The 17,883-nt window shown below is 43.6% G+C and overlaps 5 protein-coding genes across 5 annotated transcripts; 1 reads left to right on the top strand and 4 right to left on the bottom strand.

The window, feature by feature from the left end:
• Positions 1-6,740: 6,740 nt before the first annotated feature.
• Positions 6,741-8,432, top strand: AKAW2_71077A (uncharacterized protein; the record flags this gene model as incomplete). Its single annotated transcript, XM_041683729.1, has 1 exon — positions 6,741-8,432. The coding sequence occupies one exon, from the start codon at positions 6,741-6,743 to the stop codon at positions 8,430-8,432; it is 1,692 nt and encodes a 563-aa protein (XP_041547961.1).
• A 1,334-nt stretch (positions 8,433-9,766) lies between these two features.
• On the bottom strand, positions 9,767-10,832 carry AKAW2_71076S (uncharacterized protein; the record flags this gene model as incomplete). The annotated part of the gene is made up of 3 exons (XM_041683728.1): positions 9,767-9,970; positions 10,023-10,097; positions 10,152-10,832. 3 exons carry the CDS (start codon positions 10,830-10,832, stop codon positions 9,767-9,769), a joined length of 960 nt encoding a protein of 319 aa, XP_041547960.1.
• Positions 10,833-14,114: 3,282 nt separating this feature from the next.
• AKAW2_71075S (uncharacterized protein) lies at positions 14,115-14,996 on the bottom strand (the record flags this gene model as incomplete). Its single annotated transcript, XM_041683727.1, has 1 exon — positions 14,115-14,996. The coding sequence occupies one exon, from the start codon at positions 14,994-14,996 to the stop codon at positions 14,115-14,117; it is 882 nt and encodes a 293-aa protein (XP_041547959.1).
• Positions 14,997-15,480: 484 nt separating this feature from the next.
• On the bottom strand, positions 15,481-16,299 carry AKAW2_71074S (LysM peptidoglycan-binding domain-containing protein; the record flags this gene model as incomplete). The annotated part of the gene is made up of 1 exon (XM_041683726.1): positions 15,481-16,299. The coding sequence occupies one exon, from the start codon at positions 16,297-16,299 to the stop codon at positions 15,481-15,483; it is 819 nt and encodes a 272-aa protein (XP_041547958.1).
• Positions 16,300-16,489: 190 nt separating this feature from the next.
• Positions 16,490-17,878, bottom strand: AKAW2_71073S (uncharacterized protein; the record flags this gene model as incomplete). Its single annotated transcript, XM_041683725.1, has 2 exons — positions 16,490-17,526; positions 17,590-17,878. The coding sequence occupies 2 exons, from the start codon at positions 17,876-17,878 to the stop codon at positions 16,490-16,492; spliced, it is 1,326 nt and encodes a 441-aa protein (XP_041547957.1).
• Positions 17,879-17,883: the final 5 nt, after the last annotated feature.

The raw sequence follows: 17,883 nt of genomic DNA, 5'->3' as shown, positions 1-17,883 counted from the left end.
CCTAAACCCTAAACCCTAAAACCCTAAAACCCTAAACCCTAAAACCCTAAAACCCTAAAACCCTAAACCCTAAAAACCCTAAACCCTAAAACCCTAAACCCTAATAAAACCCTAATAAACCCTAAACCCCTAAACCCTAATAAATAAAGGATTCTCTTAATCTGACTGTTAATCTGATAGTCAGGTATAAGAATTGCTGATAACCTGACCTGACCTGGCCATTGCCCACTCTAAGTTCAGCTTCTGATAAGAGATATATAAATTTATAAGAAAATATTTTATTAAGTTTAATATTAATAACATGGTCTGCAGGGCCATGAAAAAAAAATTATTAAAAAAAATTTATAAAAAATATATCTCAGAATTTCTAAAGTTTAATTAAGATTATTTCTAGATTTAAAAATAAATTAAAAGACTTTTCTTCCGGGAGCTAAATATCTTTAAAAAGCTTAATAATAATATATACTCTTACAGAGTTTCAGATTACTCTATTAAATTAAATAATAAAAAAGAAAAAGATAGATAATATACTAAATTATTATTATTAATTCTATATTAATAAGTTAATACAGAGATCCTGAAATATAATTATTAATAATAAGATTAGACTAATATAAAAGCAAGAGTTTTAATTAATTTTTATATAATATTATTTAAAAATACAGATACTCCCTTATAAATTAGTAATAATAATAAGAATTTTTTATATATTATAAATAAGAGTAGGGATCTGATTAATAACTTTAATTTTAAATATAATAATTAGAATATATTAGAGATTATAAGTTTTAATAAATTAATAACTGATAATACTTACTTCTGCATAACTATCTAAATCTATAAAGATTTTAAAACTATTTTAAATATAAATAAAAATATAAAAATAATAAGTAATCTCTATTTCAGATAAAAAGTTAGAATTATAAGATTTATTCTAACTTTTCTACTTTTTTCTTGGAATTTAATAAATATTAATAAGTTTTAATAAATTAAATCTTTCTATCTTTAATAGGATATTAGTTTACAAGATACTAGATACTATTATATATAAAATATTATAATTAATTATTATTTTTTCCAGTAGAGTTCTTCTTGCGATTTAATATATCTTCTTTAATTAATTAATTAGAATAGCTTTAGAAACACTTATACAGTCTATAATTACTGGATTAATTATTATTTTACTTATATTTTCTTCTATTATTCTATAATTTATAATAATAAATAATAATAGTTACCATTTCATCCCGTTCCTCTGGTAGATAGGAAATATATTTTTATATATAATAATTAAAATCAGATAATAATTTAATAAAATAAAATAAAATTCTTTTTTTCTTAATTTAACAAAGAAAATATTACTCTAAGATATTAAAATAAATATAAAACTTCTTTAAATCTTAATTATATTACTAGTAAGCCTGTTTAAGTTAAACTATAATATCTGATTAAAAAATAATAATATTGTAAATTAAAGTAAAAATCTAATTCTTGAACCAAGATTATGATTTCTTAAGAAATTATTTTACTTCTAGATTCTTATTATTAATAAAACAGTACTATCTCTGCTTATATACTGGATTTATATAATTAATAATAATAAGAATTTTATATTTCTCTGATAAATATTTTTTAAAGGTTTTTTAAAATATATATTCTAGATTAATAATCCATTCTTAATATTTTTAAAAATTAAAATTTAAGATAAAATAGAAAATATTTTTAAACTTAATCTTTTTTTTATCTTTTTCAGATTTAAAAAAAAATTAATAATACCTAGAGAATATTTTGCCCAGAAAACTATATTTCTAAAAATAAATTATTCTTTTCTATAAATTAACAGCCTATTCTAATTAATAAATATAATTTTTTAATTATTAGATTTCCTCAGCAGTAGGGACTATATTTAATAATAATTTAAAATTAATATAATTATTAAATATTTCTTTTTCTTTATTATCTTCAAGGGATGGCATCTTCCTTAAATAATTAAAATAAGAAGAATCAGAATATAATAAAATTTACTTATTAGAATAAAAAGCCTGTTAACTAGGTAAAGAATCAGTTATAAAATATAATAGATTTATTTAATAATAATAAAGATAACCTATATTTACAGGATAAATTAATTCTTGAGAAATTAGTAGCTCCTTCCAAAGAAATCAGCATCTTATAGATGTCGGGAAGATATAGAACCTCTACTAATAATCTCACAACTCTTATAACCACTGTAATATATTATTCCGATGCCCAAGGCCCCGATAGCTAGATTATTCTATCACATTATGATTAATTAACCTAAGTTATTACTTAGATTATAATTAATTGATCTGACCCGCTAAGATTTAGATTAAGTTCCTTAGGTTAAAAATCCAAACCTAACCCAATAATCTAACTAACTTGTTTTAACCTAAATAGGAATAGTTAAAACTAATTAATATTAGCTAATACTAGATTTATTATCATTATATTTTATATAAACTTCCCGATCGTTCATAAAGCCATGATTTTCAATGATTTTTTATTTTTATAGTTAATAAATATATTATCGGCCCAGGGATATTTTGTTTAGAATTACTTAAATTATTATATATTTTGATTATAGAATATATTATCAAAAAATGAATTCTCCATTCAATAATTTCTAAAGAATATCTATATTAAAATAATATTATGTCAGCTTCCTGATTATTTATAAAGTCATGATTTTTAATGATAATTTATAATTTTATTCTTCGATAAATAATGATTGTTGTTAAATCAAATATAGATAATTATATTATATATTTAGTATATTTAATATATTCAATTTAAAAATATAAAATACAAAAGTTTATATTTGATAATAAGAAAATATTAAATATATATATAAAATATATATACCTTTGATCTATATTAAGAAATCAGCCCCATACAAATTGCAGGAATCCTAAAAGAATCGCATATGCGATGCACCAACCCCAGTGGAATAGGCCCTCAATGACTGGGATACGTATTCCGTCTCGAGCACACGGTACCAGCCAGTATGTTCGCCACCATTACCCTCTGTTTACCATGACTACTGAGCAAGAAACCCTAGCTAACCTTTTCTGGGCGTGCTGGTCACCATTGCCTAGGAACTCATACTCATTAGACCCAAATCAACGAGACAAAGATAATTCAAATGGTTATTTGATCACTTTCCAAATCGGGCTGGGTCCCTCCATCACGAGGAACGGAACCAACCAACGAGTGCCCCGAGTCATGAGACAATTGGCTGTCTCCGCACTCCGAATTCCTGAATACCACGGAATACCCTGATAATTCACAGAGGAGCATAAAGATCAACTCAGTCTCAACTTTTGGTGGTTGCCATCTGTTGCCACCTGTTGCTTGCCGGGCAATCCACTTGCTGGCATTCCGATCGCTCCATTGTTGCACTCTAGCCGCTCGCATTCTAGATCTTTCCTGACATTCCTGGTTCTTGTATACGGGGACTTCCATTGCGAACTTGCACGGCTGTCCTGGATCGGCGGATTGCCAAGACCGCCATGTCCCCGGTTCGGGCATTTCTCGAGTTTGATTGGTCCATGTGAACCAAGCCAGACCGTCGCCAAGACTAAAGCAGACTGGCCAAGAAGCTTTCGCGGGGCCTGGAAACTCTCCCCGTGCGTGTGTGGAGATTCTCTCCACGGGGAAGCGTCGCGTCTCGTACAATGCAGAGGTCAATTGACTTCGAACGTAACGCAACTGAATGATGCAAGAAATGGATGGTGTTTTTGTAACCGCGAAATGCACCGCATTATGGGGCGACGGAATGGATGCATTTAGTGGTGCATTTAGGTCCCAAGAGATCATTAAGTCGGTTTAGTGGTCAATACCTGCCATCTACTTGGCCCCAAATTGGTTTTGTGCCCGGAGCAGGCTCCACACAATTTCCCTGGTCGCTTTGCTCTGAAAAGCCAGGATGGTATCTAGGGGCGAGGTCCATTGGATGGGCCCTTACGCGATTGCGACGCTCCCACGAAGACTACCCCACTGTGCCCTTTTGCGTTTCTCTTTGGAAGGTTTGGAGTGTGTCGTTCAACCCCACACGGACCGTCTTGGCGACCAGGCCGACTCTGCCCAGTCCGGGCTTAGATTGCGTTTCGGGTGGTAGTTAACTCCCGTCATGTCCATAATTTGATTGCCGGCAGGCTAGCACAGCCGGCCCCCAAGTGCTTAGCACTGTTATCCCTCTGCGCACACTGTTGCAGTCCTCAATATCTTATTATACATGGGAAGGATCTCCCCCTTCTTTGTTGGACAATCATGAATTCGATAACTCCTTAAGCGACGGCTATATTATTCAAATGTTCCCCCAATGAAAAGGGAGCTGCGTCACCAGCCATCGCGGTAGGTTTGTTCGCGTCCTCTGGCAGTATTCTCTATGGAAACGACACTGGGAACATGAGATTAGCTAATGAAGATGCGAAGCATTCAGTGTTGGCTCTGGAGGATGTTGAAAAGGCCTAATCAGCCAAACGGTCCCCACAATGGAGTTAGCAGCACCGATATCGAAGCACCAGCGAGTTTCTTCGGGGAAACTCAAACTCTCACCCCGCAAGTTGACCAACGGCAGCATGGGGCCAAACGAACTAGTAATTCTGGTGTTTTTGAAACTCTTAAAGCCATGTAGGTTCGTGTCTCAGACACAAGCACTACTGTAGAACGGCACGAAGCCGGTAACGGCTTAGCAAGATGCTAAATCGCTAAAAAGGCTGCTGTATCTGATCAGTATATTCCCTTTTCTTAACAGGGTTTTTATTATTAAGGTTGGGTGGCGAAATCTTGATCTCGTCAAAAGCGCGAGTTGGGTTGGGTTTCGCCGCTTGACCCAGAACCCGCCAAGATAACTAGAATGGGGTGCAGCGCAGTCATTACAGCGAGCATACACGCCGGATACCCAGTCGCCAAAATTTTACCTACACCGCGAATCACATCGAGTTCCGGCCTCATCCGGCTTCACCGAATTGGACAGTGTAATGTCGATAATTCGCCCTACTTCTAGACTGGCTTCTGCCACTACCTTCAACAGCTGCCAGGAAATCATCCTGGACCGCATTTTTTTCAGACCTAACTCTGCCGGTATTTGCACACGGCCAACTTTAACTAGCTTATCCCGCGTCCGGTCCGCCGTAGACATTCGTACCATTCTCCGAGACCCAAATGAGATAAATCAAGTCACTCTTAATGTAGTTTGTCACGAATTGTTACTGCCGTTCTGACCGTGAATAAGCTCCATGCTATATCCTACACCGCACCACGTGGCAGCGGCCTAAGGTCGCTACGAACGCGACTCTTCGGACAATTATATGAATTACCGTCTGTATTACTACGTCTGTCGTTTCGATTATATGTGCTCATGGGTTCCTGGCGGGTTAGTAGGTACCCGTACGGCGTCCCGAAAAGCAATATGAGGAAGTCTACGCACCAACAACTTCCGGAGAAATATCGGTGCTTTACCCAGCTTCCTCACGCGGAGCAAGCCCGAAGAAGGGTCCAATCAAAGCGGGATTGAACACGGTTAGCCGAGAACTCAGTCTGGCTTTACAGAAGCCTAGCAAGTGGGGCCCCGAAGTAGGTACGAGAGAGATTACGACGCAGTTAGACCCTTCGCCACCTCTCCCCCCGGGGAAGTACCGTCGCTGCGAGATTAATCGCGCAAAGGGTGCCGAGACACCCCGTGGAGAAGGGTTGTCTGGCCCGGGGCAATGGGCTGCTGGCGATACAGGACGAATTACGTATTATTGCCTCGCGGACATATTCACGCTCTCCGCAAGAATGAATTGGAGCTGCTGTGGAATGGACTAACGCGGGATTCTTTGCAACAACGTCATACTTGAGATCCCCTTTGCTAATCTTAATCTTTGCTTTTCTCTAGGCCTAGCGATCTTCGAGAACCTTGGATATGGCCGAGAAACGCCCAGACGTTTTGACCCCATGGGGAGGCACACTTATATACAAAGTTATCGCTTAGTATTTCTCAAATACTTCGAGTAGTCTAACCATTACATATCGTGGCAGAGTACTTAGTGTGCTACCAGTTCCGACCGGGCAGTCTTCGGAGAAAATCACACGGGTCCCAGTCAACCCCGGTCCTGCTGAGCCGTCCGACTTGGCAATTGGGTGTGAGCCCGTAAACTTATGCCCATGCACGTTCCTTCCGAGCGGGGGGGGCATGGAAGTTTCTTTGCTAAGTGGACTCAGAGTATTGGGGGCGTCGCTCATTTACTACTCAATCAAGTTAGGCATTTTGGGCCTTGAGGGTTTCCGGGAGCTCCGTATTTCTTACGACCCTACTTCTGTTAGCTGTTCAAGGACCCTTGACGTTGAGCCTTCCACGCTCGCTGTGATTAAAAGAACCTTTTCTCCATGGCCTGGGTTGGATTTATAGTTGTTAGGCGCATTTCGTTTCTTATTCACATAACCCCATAATAATACAAACCTAATACACATTGATGCAACCGAGTTTTTTCCAGAAGAGAAAGGAAAGACTTCATTATCGGATACTCTGGGGACTTGTGGGGTCGAGGAAGTGGGGTCTGGGACATGGAGGCCGGGGATTGGAGAGAGGTACAATGGTACGGAGTACAATAATCCGCAGACAAACTTCTCGGCGAAACAGGCATTATATAGAGGGCATTGGGGTTGTCTGACTTATTTTTCTTCCATCCTGACCACACATAATCCTTTTATCATATTGATTCGACAGATTCGAAATGAGCGATAACTATGAGGAAAAGCCTGACGCCATTGGCAAAGAGTTCAGCGATGAACTCACGCCCGAGGAGCGTGAGCACGAGATCGAGGCACGCAATCTGCAAAGCAATCAGTATCTTGACAACGAACCGCTGTATGACCGGATAGCGTTCGCGCAGATACCAGTGCACATGAAGAGCCCTCGCATGCTAGTTATCACACTGGGCGTGTTTGCGGCGTTCAGCGGCATGCTGAGTGGGTTAGACCAGTCGGTGATCTCGGGCGCGCTGCCTGGTATCCGCAAGCATTTCATCGCGTCAGGCGAGTGGGCGAGCATGGACGACCCGAAACTGGCGACCGACATTTCACTGATTTCTTCACTGATGCCGCTGGGCGCAATGGCCGGCGCGCTCATCATGACGCCGCTCAACTTCTACTTTGGACGCCGCAACTCGATTATCATCTCGTGTTTGTGGTACACACTGGGCAGTGGACTGTGTGCAGGCTCCCGTAGTGTGGGTATGCTGTTTGCGGGCCGATTCATTCTGGGCATCGGTATCGGAATCGAAGGCGGCTGTGTCGGTATCTACATCTCCGAGTGTGTGCCGCCAGAGGTGCGTGGCAACCTGGTGTCGGTATACCAGCTGATGATCGCATTCGGTGAGATCATCGGGTACGCCGCCGGCGGCGTTTTCTTTGACATCCCGTCAGGCAGCTGGCGCTGGATGCTGGGCTCGTCTCTCTTGTTTTCGACGATCCTCCTGGTTGGGATGGCCTTCCTGCCAGAATCACCGCGCTGGCTGGCATCCAAGGGCAAGTACGGGCGCGCGTGGCGGGTGTGGAAGTCGCTGCGCGACATGGCCGACCCAAAAAGCTTGGACGAGTACCTTGCGATGGAACTTTCAGTCAAACATGATGTCGACCAGTCCGCGAACGAGAAATGGCATCAGAGGTATCTGGAGGTGTGCAGGACGCCGCGCAACCGACGGGCGCTTGTATATGCCACGGCTATGATATTTTTCGGGCAGATGACGGGCATCAATGCGGTGATGTACAATATGTCAAACTTGATGGCCAAGATGAACTTTGATGACCGCGAGTCAGTGCTGATGTCGATGGTGGGCGGTGGCGCGTTGTTCCTGGGAACAATTCCTGCTGTGTTCACGATGGACAAGTTTGGGCGCCGGGTGTGGGCGCAAAACATCCTGATGTTCATCGTGGGTCTGGCGCTGGTGGGCGTCGGCTACCTATACACGAACAATGGTGTTGATTATTTCAATGAGCACAAGGCAACAGCCTTGGGGTTGTTTTTCTCCGGCCTGGTGCTGTACATGGCGTTCTTCGGGGCATATTCGTGCCTGACCTGGGTAGTGCCAGCAGAGAGCTTTAGTTTTAGCACCCGCAGCCAGGGCATGGCAATCTGCTCTGTATTCCTTTATCTGTGGTCATTCATTGTGACATACAACTTCGAAGGGATGCAGAAAGCGATGACCTACACCGGCCTGACAATCGGTTTCTTCGGCGGCTTGGCCGCGCTAGGCTTCCTTTACCAGCTGTTCTTTATGCCCGAGACCAAAGACAAAACATTGGAGGAGATCGACGAGTTGTTTCTAATGCCGACAAGTAAGCTGGTTGCGCTGAACACAAGCAATCTGCTTAAGCCCTTCCGGCGGCGATACCGGCCAGAGCAGGTCAACAACTACAACCCCTAAATAGTTGTTCTTTTCACCTACCAGACCAACGTTCATGGTACCAATAAAGAGCGACAAGGTTACTCAATTTGAATGTAATGAAATCATGAGGACTAATACATCGCTGCCATTGCATAACACATGTTGTTCTAATCAAAGAGGCCGCAACAGCGTAGAGCGAGATTCTGCATATCTGATAAACATGTTTACCATCTACTACCTTCGATGCGAAGCCTATCATCTGGTCATGATTTGACTTCTGATTCTCTTTTTTTAAAAACATGATATAAGAAGTATCAACGCTCACAGTCTCAACAGCAAGTTTGGCCGGTCCCTGATAAAAGGCTCAACACTATTTCTGTAGCCGCTCTTCACCCGTAGGCCTCTTTTGAAGCGGAATGCCTACCTAAATCAAAAAAATTACTCATGGCATTGAAGTAATTTCTTGTCGGGGCTAATGCGGCCCCATTGGTATGGGTTAAATCAATAGGCAACTCCATCCATCCGGGCTCGTCAAATGCGACGTGCGAATTATCGTCAAGTGTCTGTGTCCAGAGGCCCCCCAATTTCACCCAAAATAATTTCTCTGGACGCTTCAGCACAATTGTGGCACGACCACTCTCACACTGGGAGTCTCTTGTCATAAGAAAAGGCCTCCAGGGCAAGGAGAAAAGGTGGTACATCAGAGTGGAGATTTGAACGATTGCAGATCCACAAGACCCACAACCCATTTTCTAGTAGGGAAATCTTCACAACAGGACAATGGTTAAATGATATCTGATAAATTTCTAAATAGTATTAATTAATAGAGCTTTATATAAAACATAATAATATATATTATTATTTTTAAATACTTATAACTCCACAGAATAATTAAATAAAGAAATAAAAATTATATTATTATATTCCTTATGGAAAGCCCTATTAAATAATATTATTCAGATACTTATCAGATATTATTTGACTGTTGTCCTGTTGTGATGATTTCCCTACTAGACTTGACACATCCCTACCACATAATCCTCTATATGGGGTCGCATACACAGGTGGCTTTAGCCTGTTCTTGCGCCTGGTGCAAAAGGGAAGCAATGGTCTTAGACCCTAAAGGGAACCTAAAGAGCATAATCGTATCACTGCTCACAGTCCCAACGCTGCTATATTGAGGAGGTATCTCTGGGTCTCGGGGAGCTCCCAGCATCCAGTAAAAGTATGAAATTTTGGAATTACAAAAGACCTTGGTAAGGTTTATGCGGATACGTTAAAGCAAAGATTCACGTCTTTGCGCAAGTGAACTGTATACAGCAATAGGCCAGAATCAGATTGCGATAGGAACAGACATCGATCGTAGAGCCCCCTCACTGAGACTTCGAACGAAGATCGTGTATCTCGGGATACTCTTCTGCCAGCCTTTTCAGCTCCGCCTCCTTCTCCTCCTTATTCTCAATTTGCTGAAGTTGCGCTAACTTCAATAACAGCGCCATTCGATGCTCCTTTTCCGCGGACCCAGGTTGGTTTTGTTTAGGGGGTAGGCTGATTGTCTCATTATAAACCTTGAGTGGCTAGTTTTGATCAGTCAATAGCCATTGAAGGTACAAGAAAATCAATGCTTACTGTGCTTCTCAGCTTGTGGAAAGACCGAAGTGAGTACTCAACTCCCGCAAACGAAACAACGTAGCCCTGGCTTTTCTGCATGCCATCAGTATCCAATAGTGGGATGGTAGAGGAGCAACCTGCAAATACCTCGTTCTTGGGATATGTCCACCACCCCTCCCGCTTAAGCTTGTCAAAGGCCCCGGCGCCCGCACCCAGCTTCCCAATCCCCGTAGCGCCCAGGTCGAACGACACGTCAATTTCCTGATTCTTCCCGCTTGTCATCTTGATGGCGCACTCGTCCGTCACCCATGCTCCCATAACTGCCCACAGTCCTTGCGTCTCGATATCACTTCTTCTTTCAACAAGTGCCTTGGCGTTATTCTCCACCCAATCCTTGACTGGCCCTTTAAAGTCCCCTTGAAACCTATAGTTCCGCACCACAGACGACGTGATAAGCGCCGCACTGCCCGTCGTCGACGAGTTCGTTTTAACCTGGACGGACGCCTCAACGGGCGCAGCAGCTATAGCACCGCTGGCTTCAGTGGTGAGGCGGGAACTCCGGCCTGTCTCGGTCTCGGCGGATCCAGCCTGCCAATGGGTCTCACGGACGTCGCGCAGTTTCAGGTCGTGGCTAAATGGCTTGAATCCGTCCTTTTCGGCCTGCCCTTTCTCGAGCAGGTTAGTGATTTCGTTCCATTCGCCTGTGCGGTCGAAGTAGCCGACTGAGCCTAGTCGCAGGGTAGAGAACCATTGGGGGATGAAGAGGAAGGTCCCGAAGGAGGTTTCTCGGCCCATGATGTCGGCGTACTCTTTGCTTTGGCCGGACATGGTGGAGGATATCGCAAGAATCTATTGACTATGATTATAAGTGCGAAGAAAGATTCAATTTTTCTCAGTGACTGACCACCCGTAACGCACGACCGAGCGAGATCCGGCGACTTAAATCTTGGGGAGTCAGAGAGGGAAATTAATGAAGACCCAAAAACACCATCGGAAACATGGAAAGGATCAACATGATCTAAGCGTTAACAATCATTAGGAAAAGATCTTCTCTTAGATGGTGGGAAACTAAGTCACGACGCATGGGACTCTTGTAGATCGGATGGTAAGAAAAATCCACTGGAGCTGTATTTTGAGAGGGCAGGAATTTAGCTTGACTATGTAACCTCAGATTACCGCATTTTCTCTCCCGCAAGCGAAGGAAAGAGGTTTGTATTTGTCCTGTACCTGTATCTACAGTTGAAAATTTGTTCAAGCGAGAAGATGAAAATGGGTTTGCTTCGAGAGATTGGTGGAGATCACGAATCCAGATTCAGCTCGCCATCAGACTATCCAAGTGGGGTGAGTCCAGGATATCCTGCAAGTCGATGGTTATGGTAAGTGAGATAAACATGTGGAGTACTCCTTGGACACCACGGTCTCCGATGTGATGACTGTGCATATCCGAGCAAGTGCCCTAAACCAATTAGATTGACTGCTCGTCCTCCCATCACCTGAAAAAACAAGAGCAATTCAGCTGATGATGTCACATTGCACCCACTTGATTTCTAAACATCCTGCCTCCACTACCCACACCTGCAAAGCACCACCTACTCTGGAGAACGAGGGGAAGTGGGTGGCAACATGGGACTGGTGGGAAGGCGGAAAGCAGCAGACGATCTTGCCAGAGCAATCTTGCCAGATCACCAGTTCGACCAAGCGATTCTATGGGATTCAATGTATCATTACAGTATTATTATAATAAGTCCTGGGATGTGGTACAGCCATTACCACCACAGTTTTGCCCAATTAATCAAGCGGTGACCCCGAACAGGGTTAGCATATAACGGGTTTATTTTCCGGGAATCAAGTCTAAAGAGTGAGAGGTCAAACTGAATTCGAAAACGACTGTATCTCCCCTGAATCACTGAGTAGGTCTTGAGGGTTAGGCTCAGAAGGCCACAATGTCTCAGAGGGGAAACAATTCGAGAGCCATTGATGGATTAGCTCGGGTTACCAGAAGAAGTCATGGTTGGGCTTAGCGAACCTGCTTTCTATAGACTGGTTAATTGCCACTGTGGAAGCCGTTCAAACAGTCATATTCGGTGCTATGTAATGAAATTTCTAACGTGAGGAAGGAAAGGAAGAAGCTCAGAGGGGAACGTGCGATCATACAAAGGTAAGCGAGCAAAGCGATACAAGCAAACAAGACCAACAAAACAGAAGTCACGTGACCACGGGACGTTCACTCGCCGTCACAATATATTTTGATTTAGAATAGAAATCAAGTTCCCTCTACTTAATAAATTCGAAGATTAGATATATACTATCAATTGTAATTTAATCTAGTACAGTCTCCGGCAAATATATATCAATTAAATTCAGAAATGGATATTATTATTTCTTAATACCTATAACCCCACATAATAATTTAAAAAAGAGAATAAGAATTATATTATTATATTTAATAAATACACTATTATTAAATAATACAAGTTTTAGATGTATCAGATAGCATTAAACTGTTGTCCCGTTCTGAAGACTTCCTTACTAGAATTTGGCTCAGTTATGATTCTATTTTCATGCTGATAAAAGCTTTGTTATCTTGCCTGACTTTATTCTTGGTCCTGCTTTCTGCGTATGCTCATTCAAAGCTAACATAATCCTATTCAATATGCCCCAACCAGTCCGTAAATGAGATCCAGTCATCTCCGAATGGTACACTGTCCTCCGGCAGGTTACCTAAGGACTCTTCCATTCGCGGAATTCGAAGTAAATTATGTGACGCATTACAAGTAGAGTATGGGAGACGATTTTGCTCAAGTTTTCGGCGGCACTCTTCATCCAAATGGACAAGGATGCAATCCTGGCACCATTGTATTTCCTCGGTTATATCCATGACGCGGTTACATTCGCCATCGCAAGCGATTTTCTGTTCCATAAAATGTAACGCTATAAGGGACACGCGTTGCTAGTGTGTTCTTGATATCACCAGAAGCGATGAATATCGACAGAAGCTGGTTGTATGCGGGTAGGTCGTTTCCTTCATCATCGTCGGAGAGGATTTCAAGGCTTAGCTGCACGACGTTTCAAGCGATCCGCTTCGCTTCGGTCGGATTGCCTTGGTTCTTGTAGTACCGTGCAATATATACCCGAGGCGGGAGACTGACCTCGGCTTCAGGTACGTCCTCGGGGAGAAGCGCTTCAATCCTTTCAAGATAGGCTGAGACGGCTTCATGATTGGGGCCTGCCGCAATGGCTTTTTGCACGTAATTCGGCGCTATACAACTGATCAATGTTGACATGTCAGATGGGTCTGCGCCATCGAGGGCCTGACGCCACTACTTGATCGCTCTGGACGAGCCGTCCTGTTGTGCCTTAATTGTCCGCCCAAAGCGGTATCGGAGAAGGCTTAATGTAGCGTGCCCTCCACGCTCTTCAAGCAGCTGAACGGATCGCTCGTAGGCGCCGACAGCAAATGCGAGCTCCCTGGTATGAAGAGCCGCTTGCAAAAACATATCATGGGGGAACCTTCTTGCGGCTATCAAATCAGACAAGCCCTGCAGTTCCGTTGATCTCTCGTCTATCTTTCGCAGAATCGCAATAAGTTCCACTCAGCCCTTACCCTGGGCGTACGACTCTAAACACCGGATAACGCGAACAATATCAGTGAGATCAGTGTCTACCGCCCGTGACCAGTACCTGATAGCCATATCGGCTTGCCCTTCCTTCCAGCTGAGCTCTGCGGTGTTAAACAGCATCTTAGCGAGTCCCACCCGCTCCAGAGCGCTTTGCTTCCATTCGCCGCTTGACACAAGGCGCTCTATGGCAGGCTTCAAAGTCTCGATTCCTTGACTGCCCCCGACTACTTCGGCCAGAAGGGTAGAGGCTTGTCAGTCCGCTCCGTTGAGTGCCAAGGCTTGTCGGGCTCGGGCTTCCGCCAACTCTTTGTGACCATGACTGCTTAAAAGAATGCCTATTTGTGTGTGCCAGGAAGCGTTCTTCGGCCCTTTGACTACTTTCTCTCACCACCTCTCTACACTTGCAATTCTGCTAATGGATTCGAGCTTTTCTTGTTCGCTAGGATTCTCAAACTTCAGTGGGTGGTTAGCAAAGCTTGATGTGGTCAATCTAACTAGAGCTGAAAAGGCAACTAACCTTATCGAGGAAGCCCGGAAGAAATTCAGAAGCATGTTTTATGAACGGTACAAAGTGTTGCTCGTGCACCAGATGCCTCGCCATTCGCATCGCAGCTGGCATCAGCAAGGCTCGGCGACCTTCAGTACGAACTGGACCGGTGATCCACCCACGAGCTTCATCGTTGACATTCAAAATTACCGCTTCGTCATTGAGCCACTGAAGGATGATATCCATACTGGCGTCGTTGAACAATAGTTGACAGACTCTTCGCCGTTCATCGGGTGAGGGGCCGGATAAGCCGTTATTGTTGAGCAGGGTATCGATTGAAGAGTCAATACTGAAGAGACTAACAAGGTAGGGCCCAAAAGTGGTCTTGTAATCAACCTGAACCAGGGATAAGTTGACAGCGGAGAGGTGTTCTACGAGATTGCTTCTCGCGTACGATACAAGATCGCTTTGTTGGTCTACCTCTTCCGCGAGAAGGCGTAGGCAACTGAGCGCCATCTTCGCCTCCTCAGTGTTGGGATCATCCTTGTGTATCTGTTCTTTATGCCGAATCTGCTTTTTCTGTTCGTAAAATTGGTCGATTTCTAATTTGTGATACGTCTCCTGTGGGCAGACCGTAGATAGGAAATGTTTAACCATGGCCATCTCGCCGGGGGAGACTGCCCCTGCGCTCTGTAGCTGCTCATCCTCCGCTTCCTCCGCCTTGCTTTGGGAACGGCACTTCATTGGGATGGCGTCACCAACTTCGTCAGCCCAAAATTGAACCTCGCCCTTTGTGATCTTCAACAGTGTATATTTGTACTTGATCTTATCTGGTAGCGTTAGGAGGGACAAGTCCCCAACCTTCGCATATAAAGCTGCCGTCATCGCTTTCACTGTCAGAGGCTCCCTTTAGCATTGAATCCAAAGAATAATCTCGTTGATCTCTAAGATTTCTGTTTCGGAGCGGTGTTTATTGAGTACTTCGATTTCGTTTCTAACTTGCGTCGTGCGTCCCTTGCGTGCATTCGTCAGGGCATGCTCGATCTCGGCTTTGTATTCCCGCTTGCTGATATCATCAAGAGCAAGATTGATCTTCAAGTAATCACCCTGGGTTGCCTGATAGAGCTCGTCGCAGATTTGGTACCCTGGCAAGAAGAAAAACAACCCGTGACTGAATATGTACACGTGAAATGTGTATGAGAAGCGTGAACCTTGTATTTAGGGAGAACATATGGTACTTTTCGTTATTGAGTTGCTACACAAATGTCTATTCATGTCTGTGCCAACAGCAAACCCTGGAATACACACAGAGCAGCGACAAACCTAGTATACGCCTGCGCCCATGAGTCTAGGTAGCCTCTTTCCACGATTAGGTTGCCACAGTATAATTCCAACCGCGCATAGGACCAGTGCAGTACGCATTTCCTGGGATGAGAAGTCCCGTACAGTTTGCAGACTGCAGGGAAGGATTAACCTGCAAGAACAAATTGCTTGTGATCCTGTCTTGGACACAAATCTGTGTACAAGAATCCCCAGTAGTGGCTGTATGCCATTTCCCACAATGCTTGGTGGTTCCGGCTGCAACAGTGGCATTATCTGGAGGGAGAACCACCCATGAGCCATAGCCAGAACTTTCCGTGCCCCAAGGATTGTAGGACGTAGACACTGGATCTGTCGCGTTGAAAAGCCCCGACTGAGGGGTTAGACACAAGACTTTTCCATAGGCCCAAGAAGTACTTTGAAGATTGGAACAGTATGTATCAATCCAGGGATTGACTTGGCGAAGAGGAATGATTCTCTTCGTGCTATTGTCGAACATGATTTCTGCGTTGGCCTCTTCGATACTACGACATGTGTCGTTCGATTTCAGGACATATGTGTGATCGCATGATAGGGGCAGACACAATTCTTGCCCAACGACGACCTGATTGCAATCGCGTATCTGATCCTGATTACCCATGTACAAGGCTGCGGACGCAACAGAGTAGTCCAGGGCAATAGATGTGCAAGTATCGCCATCCTTGGTTGTATATGAGCTGTCATCTGGGCAAAACGGTTTGTCTTCCGGTTGAGTGACAGAAAGATCATCAGGAATTGTAGTGTTGGAAGTGACACCACAGTTCTTTATAACAGTTTCAAGATTGTACTTGTATCGCTGGTTGTAATAGGAATAGGGGCTTGATTGCATCATTTGAAGCTTAGTTTTGTAGCAATAGGAGCACATCTCCTCCTTGGGCATGAGGTCCACGCTTGCAACACGCGTGAACTGGCTTATAACATCTTTCAAGAGGTTAGCGGCATCCAACAATGAACCCAAGAACGTCAATCTTACCATTGCAGTATTTGCCTGTCGTCGAATCCTTGTAACAAGTCTCATTCTATTCTTCCCACATGTTTCCACCCAGAATTGTGGCTGGGTGATCAAGAAGCACGGCTCCATTACAATTTGCCTCCGCGTTGGTAAACCATCTCGCTAGTGAATCGCCGCAACTTTGATCACAAACCAAGTCGGTCAAAGTATCGTTACCCAATGTGCCATGGTATTGAGGCTCTCCAAACTGGAATACCTGGAGATCACACTTGATAGTAGCGGTGAGAGCAGTGATACAGGCATCTGAAAAGGTTGAAGGCAGCATGTTACTGTCATAGATAGTGAAACCTTCGAAAACCCGCTGCCCAGTTCTGTCAGTCGATCCTTTCAGCCATGCAAGAATCGACGACATAAACCCATTTTTGTTATCATTGGCAAGAGTGGGTTTCTCGTTTACAGGACTAATCATTTCGACAATAGCCTTGGTAACCAAGTTATAGATCCAGAGATCTTGGCCCTCTTCGATCTCAAAGGCTCGATCTTGACAGTTCTCAGTAGCAAGACAGTCCTGTGAGTATTTAGAGAACCAGCTATACAAGCCTGCGCCAAGTATATAGACACTGGAGGAGTCCACGATCCGGACGGCCCACGAGACCGCACACGTAGCTGGTGAAGAGATTGTGCAGTTGTCAAAGTGAGGATCATTTGGAAATCCACCAGTCACAATGGGCAATGGCGCTCCAGGATGGGACTGGAAATATGGTGACTCGGTTTGAATCATACCAGCAATCACATTTTTGGAATTAGAAAACTGGTATTGGTATAGAACGTTGTGTTCAGAAGCAGTCCCATAAAGCCAGGTGGGACCTTGACTTTCAATAAGAATGCCGCGACCAGAGAAGATGTCAATCTGAGCCTCATCCGCAGCATCCAAGTCGTGATCGGCAACCCAAGCCCAGGAATTCTCGATATAAGCGGAGGCTTTAGAAGTGACATGAAGGAGGGCAGATGCACCAATACAGTCGGTGTTGATACCGCCGCCCTTCGGACATTTGTCACCCTGTAGCTCTGAACCTACAGCTCCACCAACCCTGAAATGGGAATCTAAGTAAATATTGTCAGCTCTCCGGTTGAAAAAAAGATTTGTATCACTGGATTTGTCCATACCCCAAAGACCAGCTGAGCCGCGTGTAATCTCATGAACGTTCCATTGAACCAAGATGGCACCTGCGGTAGCTCCAGACACAGTAAACATCATGTCCTGAATCTCAACTACTCCCGACTCATCTACCTCACCGACCTGAACGACCGGTCGGGCATGTAACTGATCTTGGAAATTCTTGCCCTTCCCCATAATCTGTGGCCAAGCCTGTCCGATGATTCGAGACCCAACAGGGATTTTGACGGTATTAGTAACAATATAAACACCATATGGAACGTAAACAATAGATGACATATTTG

The sequence above is a fragment of the Aspergillus luchuensis genome, chromosome 7 (genome assembly GCF_016861625.1).
Source record: "Aspergillus luchuensis IFO 4308 DNA, chromosome 7, nearly complete sequence".
Lineage (NCBI taxonomy): Eukaryota > Fungi > Ascomycota > Eurotiomycetes > Eurotiales > Aspergillaceae > Aspergillus > Aspergillus luchuensis.
Note: the sequence above shows the minus strand (reverse complement) of the source record. Positions and strands in the feature narration are given on the sequence as shown.